This window comes from Dipodomys spectabilis, unplaced genomic scaffold (genome assembly GCF_019054845.1).
Source record: "Dipodomys spectabilis isolate Male_0828 unplaced genomic scaffold, ASM1905484v1 ptg000138l, whole genome shotgun sequence".
NCBI lineage: Eukaryota > Metazoa > Chordata > Mammalia > Rodentia > Heteromyidae > Dipodomys > Dipodomys spectabilis.
This window is the reverse complement of record NW_024870815.1, coordinates 4,415,690-4,433,455: the sequence shown is the minus strand read 5'-3', so window position 1 is coordinate 4,433,455 and position 17,766 is coordinate 4,415,690. Positions and strand designations below refer to the sequence as shown.

Below are 17,766 nucleotides of genomic sequence, written 5' to 3'. Positions count from 1 at the left end.
ATGGTTTCTGTGATTCCTCTCCCCCCCCCCCAAATCAGATAAACTTATATACAAGACAAAGGGTACAGTAATTAAAAAGTAACTACAGGGAATTAAAAAGTCCCTCTTGTTACATTAGGCTCACCCAACAATCTAGGATAATCCTATTTTCAGCTCAACTGATTAGGTTTTTAATTATCCCTTGCCATATAACGTAACAGATTCACAGGTTCCAAGGATTACAATGATGGACATTTTGGGGGAGGGCACTTATTTTTCATGGCTTTAAAAACCCCTTTACCATCTTCTGGCTTAGGGGCTTATATCATTTGGTTGTACCTGACTTCACTTTCCTACCTTAAAAAAGAAAACGAAAGCATTTTTCATTTTATAATCTGGTATATCTAATCAATTCTCAAATTCACCCATTGTGAGCCTGGTTTGCATTAAAAGTGAAGGAATCTCTACACACACACACACACACACACCCGTGCCACCCCCCCCCCCCCCCCCGGCCCCAGTCCCCCATCTCTTGGGGCTTAACTTCTCAGAGGAGTCTTTCCCTGGCTGGAAGCCACATTGCCCATTTCCTCAGCCAGATTTTAAGATCCATTTATGATGAGTATCTTGGTTGAACTTTGATTTCTCCAATAGGCCATATACTGCCATAATGCTTGGCAGGTCTCTCTTCTGACATAAAAATGTCTTGCTTGGTGTATTACTTTTTCCAACTTTCTTGTTGCAGTTTGCCTTATAATTCTGCCAAAAAAAAAAACAAAAACACTCCCCCCCCCAACCATCTTTGCTAAATGGAATTTCTGCTGTTGTCAGCAACTAGCATTCCAAGTTCTATCACACTGCAAACTGTGGTGCTTCAACTTGTTCTTAGTTTTCTCACCACACAGCATATCATGTGATCTTAAGATGGGTATGCTAAGACCCTTGGAATCTGTCCTAACAAAGTTTATGTAAAAACAAAATTATTATTATTGCTTATTCAATTGTTTTAAACCATGTACTACTTTTAAGGGAAAAAAGAAGAGGAAAACAAGAGGGGAAATAAATCCAGTGAAATCTTCCAAACAGATATAAACAACACAGCTCAAACAAGAGGCAATCCTGAATTAAAGGATTGTGACCTACTTGCCCCCAAGTGGCTGCTACCTAGAGCAGCGTGGGAGACAGGATGGCCTAAGACTTAGTGTGAGAGAAGGGACCCCTCCCACCATTCACCATCATTCAGGATATAAAAACTCTTACACCAAAATGCGACGGAGCTTCCGAAGCCACTTCACACTTATGAACACAGGGAAAAAAAAAAAAAAGCTGACACAAAAGATGCAAAACGAAACAAGTTTATTTTCTGCAATTATTTCTGTAAATTACAAAGACGAAAGACTAAACTACAGCATATAACTTTTCAATATTTAACCAGAGTACTTGTAATAAATATGCATCCTGAAACAAGATAAAGGGCATCCTACAAAATGTCTCAAGTTTTATACTCTGCAGCATTTCTGTGCAGGGGTGAGGGAGGGGTGGCAGAATCAGGGGGGCGGGGATTGTTTTGTATTTTCTTAAGTGTTGTGACAAAAAGTCCTTTCACATTTCTTCGGAGCATATTTGGAATTGCTGCGCTATAATGAAAACAACACCACCAAGCTTAAAGCCATTTTTGTTTTGCTGTCATTGGTTCTCATCCAGTACAAATGAACACATCTTACAGTTGAGCCAAGCACCCTTGGAGCCAGGCAGCCCTGTGGTACGCATGGGCCCTGTTGGAACAGGCCTCCACTTTCAGCTATAGACTAAAAGTGGAGTCTTCTATTTATCTCCCTCAAGATCAATACAATAAGACAAGCTGCAAGCAAGTTAGAAACACTTTCTGAATAACCTAAAAGTAAAGTGAACAGAAGTACCCCTCCCCCCAAGACTTTCACTATGCACCATTTTACCACATCAGGATTTTATTTCAAAGTTGAAAAACTGACTGATACTAATAATAGGCCTTAAAGAGGTAATTGATGGCCACTTGTAGAGTGGGGACATTCCAAAATATTCAATCAGTAAAAAAGAGAATCGATTATATTTAGAAATGTACTACAAGTCTGGAGAAGACAGTGGCAGCAAGTCTGAGGGGAGACTGGTTCATGTTGAGTTGAAAACCTGGAGGAAAAATTTTTTATAGGAGGCAAGCATGGTTACCTAAAAAATATTTCGTTCATATAATCTAGTGTAATTTTACTTATTTAGGGGTTGAGATAGGAAAACCTCTTTAGGAGCCAATAAAAATACTATAGAGAAAAAAAAACTTTAAAAAATTGAGGTTAGGAACTATGAGGCATTACTTTTGGCTGTAAACACACAGTTTACTGTCCCTTGTTGAAATACAAATATTTGGATTTCCTGAGCTTCATGGATAATAGCAGGAGGCAAGTTTGCATAGAAAATTTGCAGTATGTCAATGATTTACTTAAAAAAGGAAAGATCTCTTAAAGGACAGTTTGCTTTTATTTTTAGATTTCATATTTTAGTGAGCAGTACTCATCAAGTTATAAAGTGATTAGCAGGGTGATAAGATGTATGGCAGCTTGGGGAAAAATGAGAGTATAGTTTTTAAAAAAAATCCACAGGATTATCATGATAAAGGGTAGGCATAGCTAATGTCCTAATAATTTGGCCAGAGATGAAATCACGTTTTGGGATTGGAAGCCAAAGGCAAAAAGAGCTCTCCTGTGCTAATGACACAGCAGAAGGGCAGGCACTGAAGCAGCTGTCAGTCACTTCATGGTAACCTCAGCAGATCACTTGATACTTGTGAAGCCGTTCACCCACCAAGGAGGGTGGCCAACATCAGGACCAGACCTCTGGGTATGGCCAATCCCAGCTATGGAATCTCAAAGGATGTCAGGGACATTTCCCTCTGCTGGTGTGAAGTCTCTAAGCAGTTCTGAAGAGGGCCTCTTCTCCTGAGAGTAGTCCTCAGAAACCTTTAGAAGGAAAGAAGCTATGCTACATCACAGTGCATACCACGAATAAGAACAATGGCAGTGGTCGCCAACAACTGGATCTAACACAAAGCTAGACAACAAGGGGTACTGTCCTGCCAAGCAATCCATTTTTACTTCTTCTGAGACTGGTTTTTACACATAGTCAGGATTTGCTTCAGGACTTTCTGGACATCTTCATCCATCTGGCCCTAGGAAATTCACAAAAGACATTCATTAGAACCTCCATTAAGTCATAACACCCATTTTCCTGGGGTATCAGATGGCAGGCTGTGATGAAGTCTTCAATTTATTCCCTCTAACTTTCAGGAGAATATCATTCCTATCATTTCCTACAAGTTTGTGAGGGCCTGAGTCAAACTGAGGGTACTATGAATCTTAAGTCTGTCAAAGCCTACCAAAGAGGGATGGGGTACCTGAAGTCAGTTGTTAATGTGAGCCTCGCCAGACAGAGCATCAACAAATAGAGAGGAAAGAAGTATTGAGTGCTCTGATAATACAAAACCTGGGTCTTCCTAATGAGGCACAGCAGACCCATCTTCTCAATATATGATGAGGCTGTTCCTAGTAAACAGCACAAAGCTCTGGACACAAAATCCAAAACAAAGCACAAGCTTTTCAAATGGAAGCATTCTCCCCTCATTCTTGTTCATTCTACTCATTGTATGGTGGGAATTTTGGCAGCATCTGCTACTGTGTTTCTTTAGGATGTCCAGACATTGCACCGTACCTGCACAGCATACAGAAGATGCATTCTATAAACTGATATGACCTCCTGGTGTTGTTTCTTGCATTCCTAGAGAGAGATAATTGGATGTGATTGGCAAGCTTAGATCATTAAAGAACAGAAACACATTATTCAGAGAAAGCTCCCCTGATTCTAAACAACTGCTTTATTCTACTATATGCTGGCATATGAATCTTCTAAAATTGCTGACATCATTCAATACTGCATTTCTGATTACATGTCACCTTCTCATTCACTTCAGTGACAATCACCTGAAGTTCAGATTCTACCCCACACTCCACAGGAATGGTGGAAAGGATTAAGAGTTGACAAAGGTCATCTGAGTGACACATTCAATTCTGAGTAATGGGGAGTCATTATTCATCGCTTCAAGATTCAGCATAAGGCTCACCTTCTGTGGAAGCTTTCTATGATTCTTACACGCGGGGTAGACACTTTTCCTCTGTGTGTCATTGCATGTCAGTGGATGCTCACTGTATTCCTATGTTTTGGGTATGAATCCCATGAAGCAAGGGCTGTGTCTTGCTCATTTGTATAACCTTGATATCATATGCAATACTTAAACAAGAGCTCGATAAACACAGGCTGAAGGATCTTTAGAATCTGAAATAACCATTTTATAAGGAGAATGACCTGCATAATACAGTAAGAACCATATTCTCCAAATTATTCCGCCAAATTATTCTGCTAAAGCTCTTAACACCGCAGAGCTAGGATTCTACTTTGAGCCCAGCCAGAGTAGGTGTAGAAAACAGAATTCATTAAAATTTAGTTTATACTGAAGAACTTACTTGAGGTATGTCTGTCTGTAAATGCAAACTGTAGATAAGATATAAACCTTAACTTGTATAAAAAAATGTCATTCCCTTGGCTCATTAAATATCTTACAGACACTTAAGTAAGCTAAATAATGGCTGTCCAAAGGTGACCACATACTAATTCTTAGCATTTGTAAATGTGGCCTTATATGGTATAAAGGATCTTTGCAGATATTATTCAAGATTTAGAGATGGAATGAGAGATTATCACAGATTGAGCAGGCTTCAAATGCTATCATAAGGATCTTTATAAAAGCATTACAAGTAAGGCAGAGGGAAGAACTGGGAATATAGACGCAGAAGTTGAAATGATATCCTTGAAATTGACAGGGGCCATAACCCAGGGAAGAAGGTGGCCTGTAGAAGCTAGAAAGTTAAGGAGAGAGCACAATAAACAAACACAAAAACAAACATAAAAAGTTAAGATTTTCCCTTAGAGCTTCCAGAAGGAACCAAGTCAACATCCTCACCTTACTCTAGTAAGCCCTAAAGTAAACCCTTTAGTAAAACCCATTTCAGACTTCCAATCTTGAGAAACCTAAGATAATAAATGCATGTGGCTTCAATCCAAGTTTGCAGTGATTTATTACAACACCCACAGGAAACAACAGAGAGGAAAGGGCTTTCTTGGGTCAGTAAGACAGTCTGAGAAGCTGCTTCAAACATGTAGATACACAATCGCAAAGAGCATGATCCCTGTAAGCAAAATGCCCTCACTATTACCAGAGACGGAGAAAGACCACTCTGGAAAAATAAGGAGGTGTGAAATGGGAGTGGGTAGCTGCCATGTTAGCAGGTGTGTGACCAGCAACTCGATTCCCTCCTTCCCAGCAGTGTATTAACCCACCTCAAGTACAAATGACACCTGGCAATCCCACCAGTATTTTTTTTTTCCATTTGTCCTCACCAGAGCAGTCCTCAGTCGGCTGCTCACTGAAGCCTAACCCTCCTTTAGGCTAAGCATCCTTCCCATGGTCATCTAGGCTAGAGTGTCATCTCCCTCAGCCTCCCCCCTAAACCAGGCAGTAGAAAGAAATCCACTCACGACCAGCTGTGTCTGAAGCTGCTTGACCTGCTGCTGCAGTGTGTCCAGCTGCTGGCTCTGTCTTTTGGAGGAGCTGGTTGAGTAGGAGAGCTGAGACAGGCTGTTCAGGGCCTCCTTCAATTTGCTGACTTCTTTTGACATCTCATTTATCTAGTGCATGGGGGAAAAATCGGTATCAATAGGCACTACTGTGTCTACAGAAGCAAAATTCCAGAGATTTCTAGGCGTTCAACGTAAGTCATTTCTATCTGCTTTTAGGACTTGAGAAACTAGAAGAATTCTCTTATTTTTGGTGTGCTTGTTCTGAGACTTTGAACTTAGGGCCCTAGGCCACCATCCCTTAAGTTTTTTGGCTCAAAGCTGACACTCTACCACTTGAGCAACAAAAACACTTGTGGATTTTGGTCTTTTGGGGGGGGGGCAGTTATTGGGAGTCTCAAAGACTTTCCTGCCTGAGTTGAGTAGGCTGAGATCTCAACCTCTTGAGTAGCTAGGATTAAAGGTGTGAGTGAGCCATTGGTGCCCAGCTACTCTTCTCTCCTCTCTCCTCTCTCCCCTCTCCTTACCTCCCTCTCTCCCCTAAGGTGAAACGACATAACCTGGCAAACTAAATCCCTCCAAATCTATTCCATTCTGATTAAGGCTCCTCCTGAATTACCTATTTTGATGGATGAAGGTAACAGACACTATGAAATCAGGTTCCCTTACCCTTAAAAGAGGTATTACTGGTTAAAAACTAAGAACAAAATTGAGAACCATTTCTTATTTGAAGATATTTGTCTTGTCCAGTATGGCTGACACAGTGCTGAAATGGACAATCAGGACTAAGTCCTAAGAACCCTGACATCTGGCTATCTTGCTTTTAGTGAATACAAAACCTCCTGTCTTGCTTAGCACGTCTTGTTATTCTATACCATCAGCTTTCAAAGCTATTCTTCAAGCACTTTTTTTTTTTTGGTCAGTCATGGGTCTTGAACTCTGGGCACAGGAACTGTCCCTCAGCTCTTCAGCTCAAGGTTGAGCACTCTACCACTTGAGCCACAATACCACTTCTGGTTTTCTGGTGGTTAACTGGAGTCTCACGGGCTTTCCTGCCTGCGCTGGCTTTGAACCACGATCCTCAGATCTCAGCCTCTTGAGTAGCTAGGATTACAGGTGTGAGCCACTGGCACCCGGCTCTTCAAACACTCTTGACAAAAGGGTAAAGATGAATCATGCCCCTGTATTATTCAGCGCCTCCAGTGGCAGGAGACTGGGAATGCAGAGCAGACTCAGTAAGAACCACCCTGAACTTGATCTTCGCTTCCCTCCCATCTCAGGGCCACATCCAGTGCCATCTCCAAACGCCCTGCTCCCCACATTCCTTGGCCAAGCCTTGAGACTTTTGAAAATGGAGAATCAGAAAAGTGTTTATGTGTACTCAGGGGGCAAGAAGTTCCTGAAATTTTGAGAGGGAAGATTAATATTACAAGTATCTTTTTCCTTATGATAGAGAAATCAATTTGAGATTCAAAATGAAGAGATGAAGTTCAAGGCAGGTCACAGTATTCTCAGCACCAGCAGAACTTCTGTTAGATGATTTGTTTGTTTGAGACAGGTTTACACTATGTAGCCCAGGAATTATGTACATGTACCACCACAGCTGGCCTATTAAATGATTTTTAAAGGGCAGATAGAGACCACCTATTTAAAAACGCTTTAATAAAAATAAACAAAAAGAACTAAGCAACCCAAAGACAGTGATGGGAAGCGAGGAATGAAAGGGAAGGAGGGAACAGCTTACACTAAGCAAAAGGAAAGAAACGTAAATATCACCTATATAGTATTGTCAAAGCTCATAGAATTCACAAACTTTATAGACCATGATAATGACAATTTGTGTTTGTGACTTTAAGTATCACTATTCCCTAATACTGTGAAACGTGAAATTTATGTATTTACCTAATCTCAATTAAAAAAAAAAAGAAGAAAAGAAAAGTGAGAAGGGGTGGGTTTGGAGCCATGGGTGACAATGTTATCAGACACTTTGTATTCATATACTGTTTTGTAGAATGGGAACTTCTTTGTACAACCATTTAAAGATAATACAATTTTAAAAAAAGAAAATGCATTCAGTATACGGCAGTGTGGCAGATCAATTTCCAACTAACTATTCTTACTTTGCTTTTGAAATGGGGCCTATGTGGCTCAGCCTGGCTGGCCTTGAACTCACTATCCTGGACACCTCCTGAATAGGCATTACAGTGGCACAACATACTATTCTAAGGACAGATAGTGACAGGCACAGAGCCTGAGCCTTCCTAACAAATCCTGTAAACATCTAGCACAGTGAAAGAGCCTACAACTGAAGAGTCTACAACTTACTGCTAGAAGCTCAACAGCAATCGAAATTCACCTACCTTTTTGTCTTTATCCTCCTCTAGTTTTGAAGAGCTTTCAGAAGACCTTTTCATTTCAGCAAGTTCTTCCTGAGCCTGCTGGAATTTCTGCAGTAGGTCATTTACTTCTTGCTCTTTGGCTTTCAAGAGAGTTTGAATGTTTTCCTTTTCCCTTCTCATTTGTGAGACCTCACTTCGAACCTGGGCCACCTCTGAATGGACCTTCTCTTTTTCTTTGACTGAATCCTTTAATTTTGCTGCCAACAAACTCACTTCACCTTCTAAGGATGATTGGAGCTTCTCATAAGAAGATTTGGGTACCATCGAATCATTCATTGTGGCTTTCTCTTCCAGGAGCTGTTTCTCTAGCTTTGCCATTTCCACTTCCTTGCTTGCAAGGTGCTCTTTCAGATGGCTGATTTTTTCTTCCATCTCTTTGGCAGTAGTCCGCAGTGTGGTTATCACTTGTAAATGTTCTGTGATGGACACAGAGTTCTCTTTCTGTGCATCCACAAGTTGTTTGAGCTGGGTTAACTCGTTCAACACTTTTGAATACTGAGACTTCATTTCACATAGTGCCTCTTCTGCTTTAGCCCTGGACACATTGGTCACTTGCATCAATTTCTCATGCTCAGCTTTGTGGATATACTCTGCCGTCACATCCTCTAGAGATTTCCTCTTCCTATAATCCTCCAGCTCAGCCTGCGCTTCCTTGTAGAGCTGGGACAGCTCACTCACCTGTTTATTGAGTTCATCTATCATCCTGTTCATGGCTTCTTTCATGTCTCCAGCTTCATCGCTGGCTTCCTGTGTCACGTGACTTTGTAATGTGTCTTTTAACTTCTTGATTTCTTCTTGGGCCTCTTGGTACTTCTCAAACAAAAATGCTTTCTCTTTATTCATATTCTCAATGACAGAGCAATATGAACTTTTCATTTCCTCATACTCTTCTGCAGGTGGCTTCATCCCTCCACCTTTTTCCCTCTCCACAAGTTTGTCTTCTAACTCTCTCACCTTCTCTTTATTTCTTTCACTTTCTTCCAATGCATTCTGCAGATCTTGCTTTAGCACATCTATCTCATCAGTGATTCCTGCCTCACTAAGAGGTGAATAGCTATCCTCATTCTCATGGGAGAGGAGACCCAGTTTCATCTGCTTCTGCACACTGAGGACCTCTTTCATGGCCTCCTTGTACTTGGTCTGAGTTTCTTTCAGTTTCTGACTGAGGTCAGAGCCATTCTCTGAAATCTCTGTGCTATTCAAGCACACCCGGTCTGCATTTCGAGACTGAAGTTCAGCTTGTAGCTGCTGCTTCTCTGACTCAGAGCTGTCTAATCTCTTCTGCAAGTCTTGCAAAGTCTCTTGTAGTTGCTGGATTCTAGCATCGCTGTCAACAGTGGATTTCCTCAAAGAATGTGCTAAGACTGATGGAGATGATTTGGAGTCTGAGGGAGGGCCTTCACTAGGCTTGCCCAGGGATGGAGCCAGGTCAGTCTGGGTAGAATGAAAAGCGTCAAAGCTTAGGTCTGCTTCCACCTCCTTGGATGATTTTGCCTAGAAAGGAAAGGAATTAGGTGTGGTTAGGTGACTGAAACAGAGGAACAAATCTGAATTTTAGTATTGAAAAGCAGTAAGATCTTTCTGCATGTGTATGCTTGCACCAGGAAAAACAGTGCTCTGGTACATGAGGGCTAAACCAATGATATCATTCATCACTTACTCATTTATCAGGGCAAATTATTTGTCTTTTTTTTAATCTCCCCCCCCCCCCCCCCCCCCGCCCAGTTGTGGGGCTTAAACTCAGGGTCTGGGCACTGTCCCTGTAAGATCTTCTGCTCAAGGCTAGTGTTCTACCACTTTGAGCCACAGTACCACTTCCAGTTTTTGAGTGGTTAATTAGAGATAAGAGTCGGATGGGGACTTCTTTGTCTAGCTTGGTTTTGAACTGGGATCCTGAAATCTTAGCTTCCTGAGTAGCTAGGTTTACAAGTGTGAGAGACCAGCACCAGGCTATTTTATCTTGGTCTTGAGTGGTATTAAGAGTTTGGATTCAGGGCCTCATTGTAGCTAGGTAGGTGCCCTACCACTTGAGATACAACCTCACCCCTTTTTTTTGCTTTAGTTACTTTTTGAATAGGATTTCTTATTTATATCTGGGCCAGTCTGGACCACAATTCTCCTATTTACTATTTACGTTTCCTGCATAGCTGGCATATGGGTGAGCCAGGATGCTGGCAGTGTTTTCAAAATTTTTCTTTGTTCCCCGTATCACTCTAGTTGCCCAGGAGGGCAAAGGACAAACTATAGCTATTGTTTATCAATTTCTTAAGATTGCTAAATGATCAAATTTACTAAATGAACAGCTGATCTATATTGACACATATTTTTAAAAGAAATGTAAAGTGTTCATATATAGTTATCTTATGAATCTTATGTAAATTGTTTATACAGTCTATTAAAAAGTTTAAAATATAGCTGACCCCATATTGCATGGATATATAATCTAGTATATAATGTATAAGGTACTTTATATATAATACACATATACATAAAATATATAAATACATAATCTACTTTAAGTTACAACTTACTTTATATGACTTAGCAATTTACAGAAAGAGATAATGAACAACACTCTAAGAAACAAACACAACTGCAACAGTAACTACATATTGAAAAGGAAGAAACTTATGCAAATATTTAAAACAAAATGCACCTGACTACCCTTGGGAAGACCAACTGCTTGAATCTAAAGAAGAGTTCATGGTAGCAATTTATTCACCTACCTGCAATTTATCTTGTAACTCTTTATTGTGTAAGGTGAGGGAAGCAACTTTTGCTTGCAATAGGACAAGAAGATCTTGCTGGTCAGCTTCAGAACTTACATCTAACAAGCTATCAGCTCCTTAGAAGAGAAAGAAAGCGATCTGAATATTCAAAAGGGGATTAAGCTGTCATTTTATTTCCAACAAACACATCTTAGTCTAGTTTCTCCTCCTAGATCCTCCCCCAGTTGGAGAGAGGAAAGCACTTTTCCCATACTGCTATTTTCTCACTATGGAATTGTTAGCACAATACAAAATTTAACTGTACTAAAGCCGATTCTGAAAATGGATGTGGTCATATCATTTTTCATTTACTAGATGGTCTTATCTTGATTTTTTTCTTTTTTGGTTATTCCTTGTTCCACCTTAAGTCCCAATTCTATGAATCCTTTCAGAACTATTTCTGTTATCTGGTTAATTTCTTGTCTCTAGTGCTCTAGTTCAGGTGTTTAGCATTTCCTTAGAAACTGCAAAATGGCTTTCCAACAAATCTCTGCTCCTTTCTTTTCTCTATACAAGAATAATAGACTAAGACATATTTGGAATGGATCATTCCTTTGGTTCAAATGTGTTAACTGTTCTTCCTCAAAAAATAATCTCCACATTCTTTTATATGGGCTTAGGCTCCTGTGTCTGGCCTCCACCGAACCTTCTCAGGTTTCAACTCCCTACATCTTTCCTACATTGCTATTTCCCGGACTCATGGTTTCAATTCTATCTCCTATGTTCTCACCATGCATTTAATTCACTTACTGTTTCACTCACATGACTGCCTTTGCTTTATTTCTACTGACATGGACCCAGGTATAACTTTCCTACTTGAAGCATCTGATGACCAGCCTAGCATGACATTAGAACTGCTTCTCTGAATCCCACTGTAATCACCGTTGTTGGCAAACCAAGTGGTTTTTGGTGTGTGTTGTTTCTTTTTAAACACTGTATGGATCATCATGCCCAAAGAGCATCTGAAGCAGTGCTACTCAAATGCTCATTGAGGCAAGGAACTTGTTCCAGATGGAATGCAATGTACTGCTTTCTTCACCTAAAAATCTTCCTAGGCAAGAAATCTCTGCTGGACAAAATGGTGTGCGCAGCTGGATGACATGAGCAACTCATTTTTCACTGCCAGCTAATAGTCTGTAGACTATTCCTATTTTTTTTTTTTTTTTAACAGAATAGCTTGTTACAGTGCCTTATATCAGAAGCAAGCTATTCTGTAAAAAAAAATGTTTTACATTAATCCAAATTAAGATTGACGTTTTCATATCTATGTTAAACGGCTGAGAAAATAAAAAACTAACAGAAAAAATAATTAGATCTGTATTATTCAGAGTATAGTCTACAGACTACGGTACTACATTCTTAGAAATATAATACATCACTAGAAATCTGTTCTTTAAGAGGGTCCTTTTTCTTTCTAAACATTTTTTTCTATTTCTCTTTTTTTTTTTTGAGATCTGGACTTTCTATGTAGCCTATGAACTCATGGATCTTAGTAGAAACTTTCAGAAGATAGAATGAATCAAACCTGATTTTGGTAAAGACAATATGATTGTCTATGGTTTCACAAACACTATCTTTGCATAAACTTATACCTCAATTAGACTGTGATGGCATGGTTAGACCTTGTTTAGACCAAGGTACAGGTTCCTTTTATTTTTCTGCTATGATTTGCTCTTATCACTATCTGCTGTTAGTGACAGTTTAAAGCATGTAGATGCTGCTCAGAACAGTCATTTTTAAATGCATAAAATACACAGGCTGTGGTAGTCTAAAGATATCAAGATAAATATCAAAATAAAAATGCAGGTCCAACCAATGCCATTAATTTACAGTGGAGATACTATGAATGTCATTTCAACATATCTGCAAAACAGTAAGGGTATCAGAAATTGTTTGTGAATTGTTTCCCTGGTCTTATTATAAGTATTATATTTTTTGTCAATCTTTATAAAAAGGAAATGCTAACATTTACTTAGAGAAAAATGAATATAGAAATGTATTGGTATTATTTTTTTACATCTAAACTCAGAGACACTTTAAAGTCCATGTTCAGATCTTTACAGTACAGTGCTGCTTGTCCATTGGTCACTCTGACAAGTGGCAGGCTGGGTCTGACCAGCTCCCTGCCTGGAGGACCGGGCGGGCCTCTGTTCTTGTTCTATGGACATAGTGTAAACACAATATGATCCAAGGAACAAAATCAGATTCTTCTTTATCTTACCTGTAGTACTGTCACTGAGTCTTTCTTTGTTTTCTTGGATAGAACTAATCTCAGCCTGCAGAAACACAAAAATGACTTAAAAGAATGCTTCTACATGCAGAAGATTACACCAAAACATCAAACAGATTTTTCTCTTTGAGTTTAAAGCCAGCAGAGCTATTAGAAAAACAATAAGAAAGTTCCAAAGCAAAAAGACATTTAAAAGCAAAAATGAACTAAAGTGAAAATTACCTACTAAGATATAATTTCTGAACCTTCAGAAGCTGCAGACAATAGTAAATGCTTCAGGAATGTTTCAGAATGTTTCAGAAATGTCATTTAGGGAGTACAGTACAAATATATTTAAATTATAACAATCTTATATAACAGGCTCCTTTACTGATCTTAAATCTGAGGAAGAAAATAACTTTGATAATGAACTCAGACAGTTCTATTTATCTGGCCCATACATTTAAAAATATAAAGTGGCTATTTTTAGCTTCATTATTTTTAGAATTATCTTCTGTTAATATATTGTTACTAATTTTTCTAAGAGAAATGGTAATAAATAAGTCCTGTATGGGAGGAAGGTAACTACAATTTTATAAGTGAATAAAAATTTGGGTGGTCTTAGATTGACAACTGATCTTCCAAATCATTCCCCTAACCCTGCATATCTATCTCCTATCTCTACAGCTTACCTCTGTCCATGAATATCTGTTAATGTTACAAAAAGAAACCTTAGAACTTCAAAGGCAGACCCTCATTTCAAGATTCTCATTTTACAACATAACTTGGCAGAAATGACTGTGTTTCATCTAGATGAGCCACAAACAATGATAAGAGATCACTGTGCTGAAAGGAACTTTTGTAAAATCCTTAATGTTAGAAATTAAGCAGCTTAGTTTGGCACATGCTTATCTTTACAAAAAAATTGCCCTTTCTTTATTCTTTCTTATTTTTCCAAGTACTTAGTTTTTTCCCCCAAGTCAATAAACTGTTCTAAATTTGCTATTTGGAGGTTCTTTTTTTTTTTTTTTTTGTACTGGTAATCGAACCAGGGATGTTGCGGGTGCTAGACAAGCTCTTTGCCATTGAACTACATCCCAGCTTTAGTTTAAAGGTTCTGACACATGCATATCCATAGGGGGCCCTGTAATCCAGATACAGACTATGTTCAGGAAAATGCATTTCCTCCTGCCTTGTTATAGTCAGCCCCTGCCCTTGACTCCCCAGTAACAGACAGCAATTATTCTCCTTTTCTTTCTTTCTTTTTTAAAATATTAACATCCTCTATAATTTTTATTATTGATATTTTGTCAATTTCAGGCTAAAGATTGTACATACATTTCTCCAATCAATACTTAGGCTTCTTGTTTTTATTTTTGAATGGCATATTTTTCATATTTAATTTTATACTTCTGTATTGACCCTGTGTCCTTCTATCATCCTAAATCAACTTATTCTTACCATGGTGGCTGCTTTCTTAGAATTTTCTACACAAATAATCATGTCACATGTCAGTAGTTTTTTTTGTTTCTAGTGATTTTGATTTTTTAATTTTGATTTTTTTTTTTCTTTTTGTCACTTTAGTACAAATAATCAGAATCTCCAGACAATGTTCTACAGCATACATTTGAGTGGTTTTCCATTGTTCTCCTTTTCTAAAGCTGCTGTAGGGGAATGTCTTACAAGGAAATTTTTGCAGCTGTCTTGTTTTATTCTTCATATGATTTTCAGATACTTCCATGATGATGCTTGTACTTCACACAGTTCATTCATTCCCTTTTATAGCTGAGAAATATTCCATTATATAAAACTGTATATATTATGTATATCACGATGTTCTGAAATACATACATAATGTACAATGGCTAAACTGAGCTTAGTGTTTTTTTGGGGGGGTCCGGGCCTGGGCGCTGTCCCTCAGCTGTTCAGCTCAAGGTTAGCACTCTACCACTTGAATCACAGCGCCACTTCCGGCTTTTTTTCTTTTTGCTTATGTGGTGCTGAGGAATCGAACCCAGGGCCTCAGGCATGCAAGGCAAGTGCTCTACCACTGAGCCACCTTCCCAGCCCCCTGAGCTTAGTTTTTATCTCATACAATTATCATTTTCTGTGAGTAGACCACTTAAATTGTTATAAACTAGTGACTATGTTTACAATATGCTTTTTGAATTTATTCCTTGAGGTATTTCTTTTACTTGGCTCATACCTTTCCACTCCTACCCCTAGAGTGAGACATTCTACTCTCTGCTTCTATGAGTTCAAGTATTTTAGATTCCATCTAAATGGTGTTTGTCTCTTTGTATGAAAAGGCAGCCAATTCTTGTTAGTAACTATGATTTCTTTTCTATATTATTGTCTCATGGTACCCATACCAGGAAAAATAATCCAAGAGTCCTTCATGGTGAAAAGGTTATAAACCAATGATTTGGAAGTATGCATTTCTCCAGCTTTGTGCAATTCTAAGCAAGCCTATTACAAATCTTAAAATACAGTAACAAAACTAAACACAGAAAAGAAATACCTTGAATGGCACTTCAGTAAAAAACACTGATTCTTTTCCAGAAAGTGGTGTGGAAGTTATTGATCTTGGAGAAGACACATCACTCAACTTAAAAAACAAAAACAAAATGAAATTGCTAGTTAAGAACCTAATTTCAAACTTTTACTTTCCACGGCTGACAAACCAACAGTATGAACTTTGCTGTTAAACTAACAATAAGTGTTCTTTGCTTAATAAATTCTGGGTAAACATCTTCAAGTCTTTCCAGCTACTTCAAATATTTTTGAAAGTTTGCAGAGTATAACTAAGTAAACTTATTCCTATATTAACGATTTTTAAATCTATAAAATTTCTCTTGCAGGTTGAGAATATTTAACATGTTCTTAAAATTATCAGATGAGACATTCCTGTCTACTACTTAAAAATGGATTCTTTCCCTATGACCTATGTTTTTCATAAAAATAAATCCTAATCTGCTTAAACTTGCTACCTTATATTTCTGAGTTTCCTTTTCTACTACAAGCTCAGAAGTAAAAACTAGTTTTACTACTAGCTGATCATAAATGTAATTAGAGAGGCAAATACATTTTAGCCATGTTTTAAATAACCAACTAAAGTATATTTTCATCTTAACTACCTCTCCTCTCCCTCCCCCTGCCCCTTACTAGAACTGTTACTATGAGGACCTAATACTGGTCCTGAGCTTATTATCTTAAGAGAAGCATGCCTGTCTTAAGATCTTGAGATATTTCCATGAGGCTTTAAAAAATATAAACTGCGCGATTCTACGGTTTTAGAAGAGATTAAACACACACACATTATTTCCATCCTAATAAAATTCTAAAGCAATTTGTAAATTTGCTTTTTCGTTTGTTTGTAGTGCCTGGGATCTATTCCTGGGCCTCTTACATTGCTAGGCAAGCGTTCTACCATTGAACTGCATCCCCAACCCCACCATTTATAATTTAAAAGTATTACAGGAAATTTTAAGTGTGTACTGAAGGGCCAGTTGAAAACATTTTGTTTTGGCTTAAACACAAAACGACAGCCTTGTTATATGCCGGTTGATCGTTAGCTTGCTTTTGTTTTTACCTGGGTAGGACTGATAGGAGGTGGTGGAGCTTTGCGTTTTTTTGGAGTTCCACTTCTTTCTGAGCTTATTTTAGAGACTTGATCATGCTGAAAGTTATACAGTCCAAGAACGGAGGTGGGTTAGTTAGGTTAGTAAAGTCTCAGCAAGTAGCTTCATCAAACAAATGAGAAAAACCTCAACAGTTCATGCATTTTTTACTTTGTGAAAATCTGAACTCTGTTACCAACAAAAAAATAATATGCATGCTCTACACTCTCTCTTAGCAGCCCATATTTTCATAGCAAGAAGATAAATAGGATAAAATCAGATTAAGTAGATATAGAGGACTAGGGAAGTAGAGCATAAGGAGGTGTCTATCATAACTTAGAATATATTCAGCTTTCCATCTTAACACAATGCAGTTTATTCCTTAAAAAAATGTAAACCTAAAAGGGAAGCCCATTTCCTAGATAAAATTTTTATGGTTACAGGTCTGTCGTCTTTGTGATATTACCAGTAATTAAAATATTGTTATTCAATCTCAGAGTTTAAATCTTATCAAATGTTTTTCACACAGGTAGGAATTATTAGTATATTTCAGAAAAGGATAAAAATATATAAGTAGTAAGTTTCTAGTTACATGCTTTGGAAATAAATCATTAAGAAAATATTTGTCGCCTTATAACTATGGATTATGTATGCCAAGGATATTTGAGTCTTAAGTTTTTTGACATTAGTACATGTATCATGTTACTAATGAAATACAGTTAGATCTGAACATTTTCAAATTCCCACAACAAAAGATTAAAACAAACAAACAATCACCATCCCCTAACATAAATACCTGCTTTGGTTTCACTGGGGTCTTTAAATCTAAAGAAGAAAAAGTGACAAAAGAACTATAAGAACCATTATGACTCATATCTCTTATCTACTTTGGGTGGACACAGGGATACAGGGACATGGACACACACACACACACACACACACACACACACACACACACACACACACACACACACACACACACACACACACACACACACACACACACACACCACTTAACACTTCATTTTTCCTCAAGGATATGTCTAAAAGAATAATAAAGCATATCATATTGCATACATTCCTTTATCCTTTGGGGAAAATGGAGTGCATAAAAATTTAAAACAACATTGGCT

The 17,766-nt window shown here is 38.2% G+C and overlaps 1 protein-coding gene across 2 annotated transcripts in view; it reads right to left on the bottom strand.

Moving 5' to 3' along the window:
- Nucleotides 1-1,657: 1,657 nt before the first annotated feature.
- Rai14 (retinoic acid induced 14) overlaps nt 1,658-17,766 on the bottom strand; it is a 120,593-nt gene continuing 104,484 nt past the window's right edge. Inside the window, exons 10-18 of one of the 2 annotated variants that reach the window (XM_042690517.1) lie at nt 17,430-17,458; nt 16,606-16,692; nt 15,535-15,621; nt 13,026-13,080; nt 10,763-10,881; nt 7,998-9,530; nt 5,599-5,748; nt 3,718-3,783; nt 1,658-3,178 (exon numbers count right to left, since the gene is read on the bottom strand). In XM_042690517.1, coding sequence (XP_042546451.1) covers nt 3,101-3,178; nt 3,718-3,783; nt 5,599-5,748; nt 7,998-9,530; nt 10,763-10,881; nt 13,026-13,080; nt 15,535-15,621; nt 16,606-16,692; nt 17,430-17,458 — 2,204 coding nt within the window. In that variant the 3' untranslated portion in view covers nt 1,658-3,100. The remainder of the gene's footprint in view (nt 3,179-3,717; nt 3,784-5,598; nt 5,749-7,997; nt 9,531-10,762; nt 10,882-13,025; nt 13,081-15,534; nt 15,622-16,605; nt 16,693-17,429; nt 17,459-17,766) is intronic. The other variant, XM_042690518.1, reaches the window with a different exon arrangement.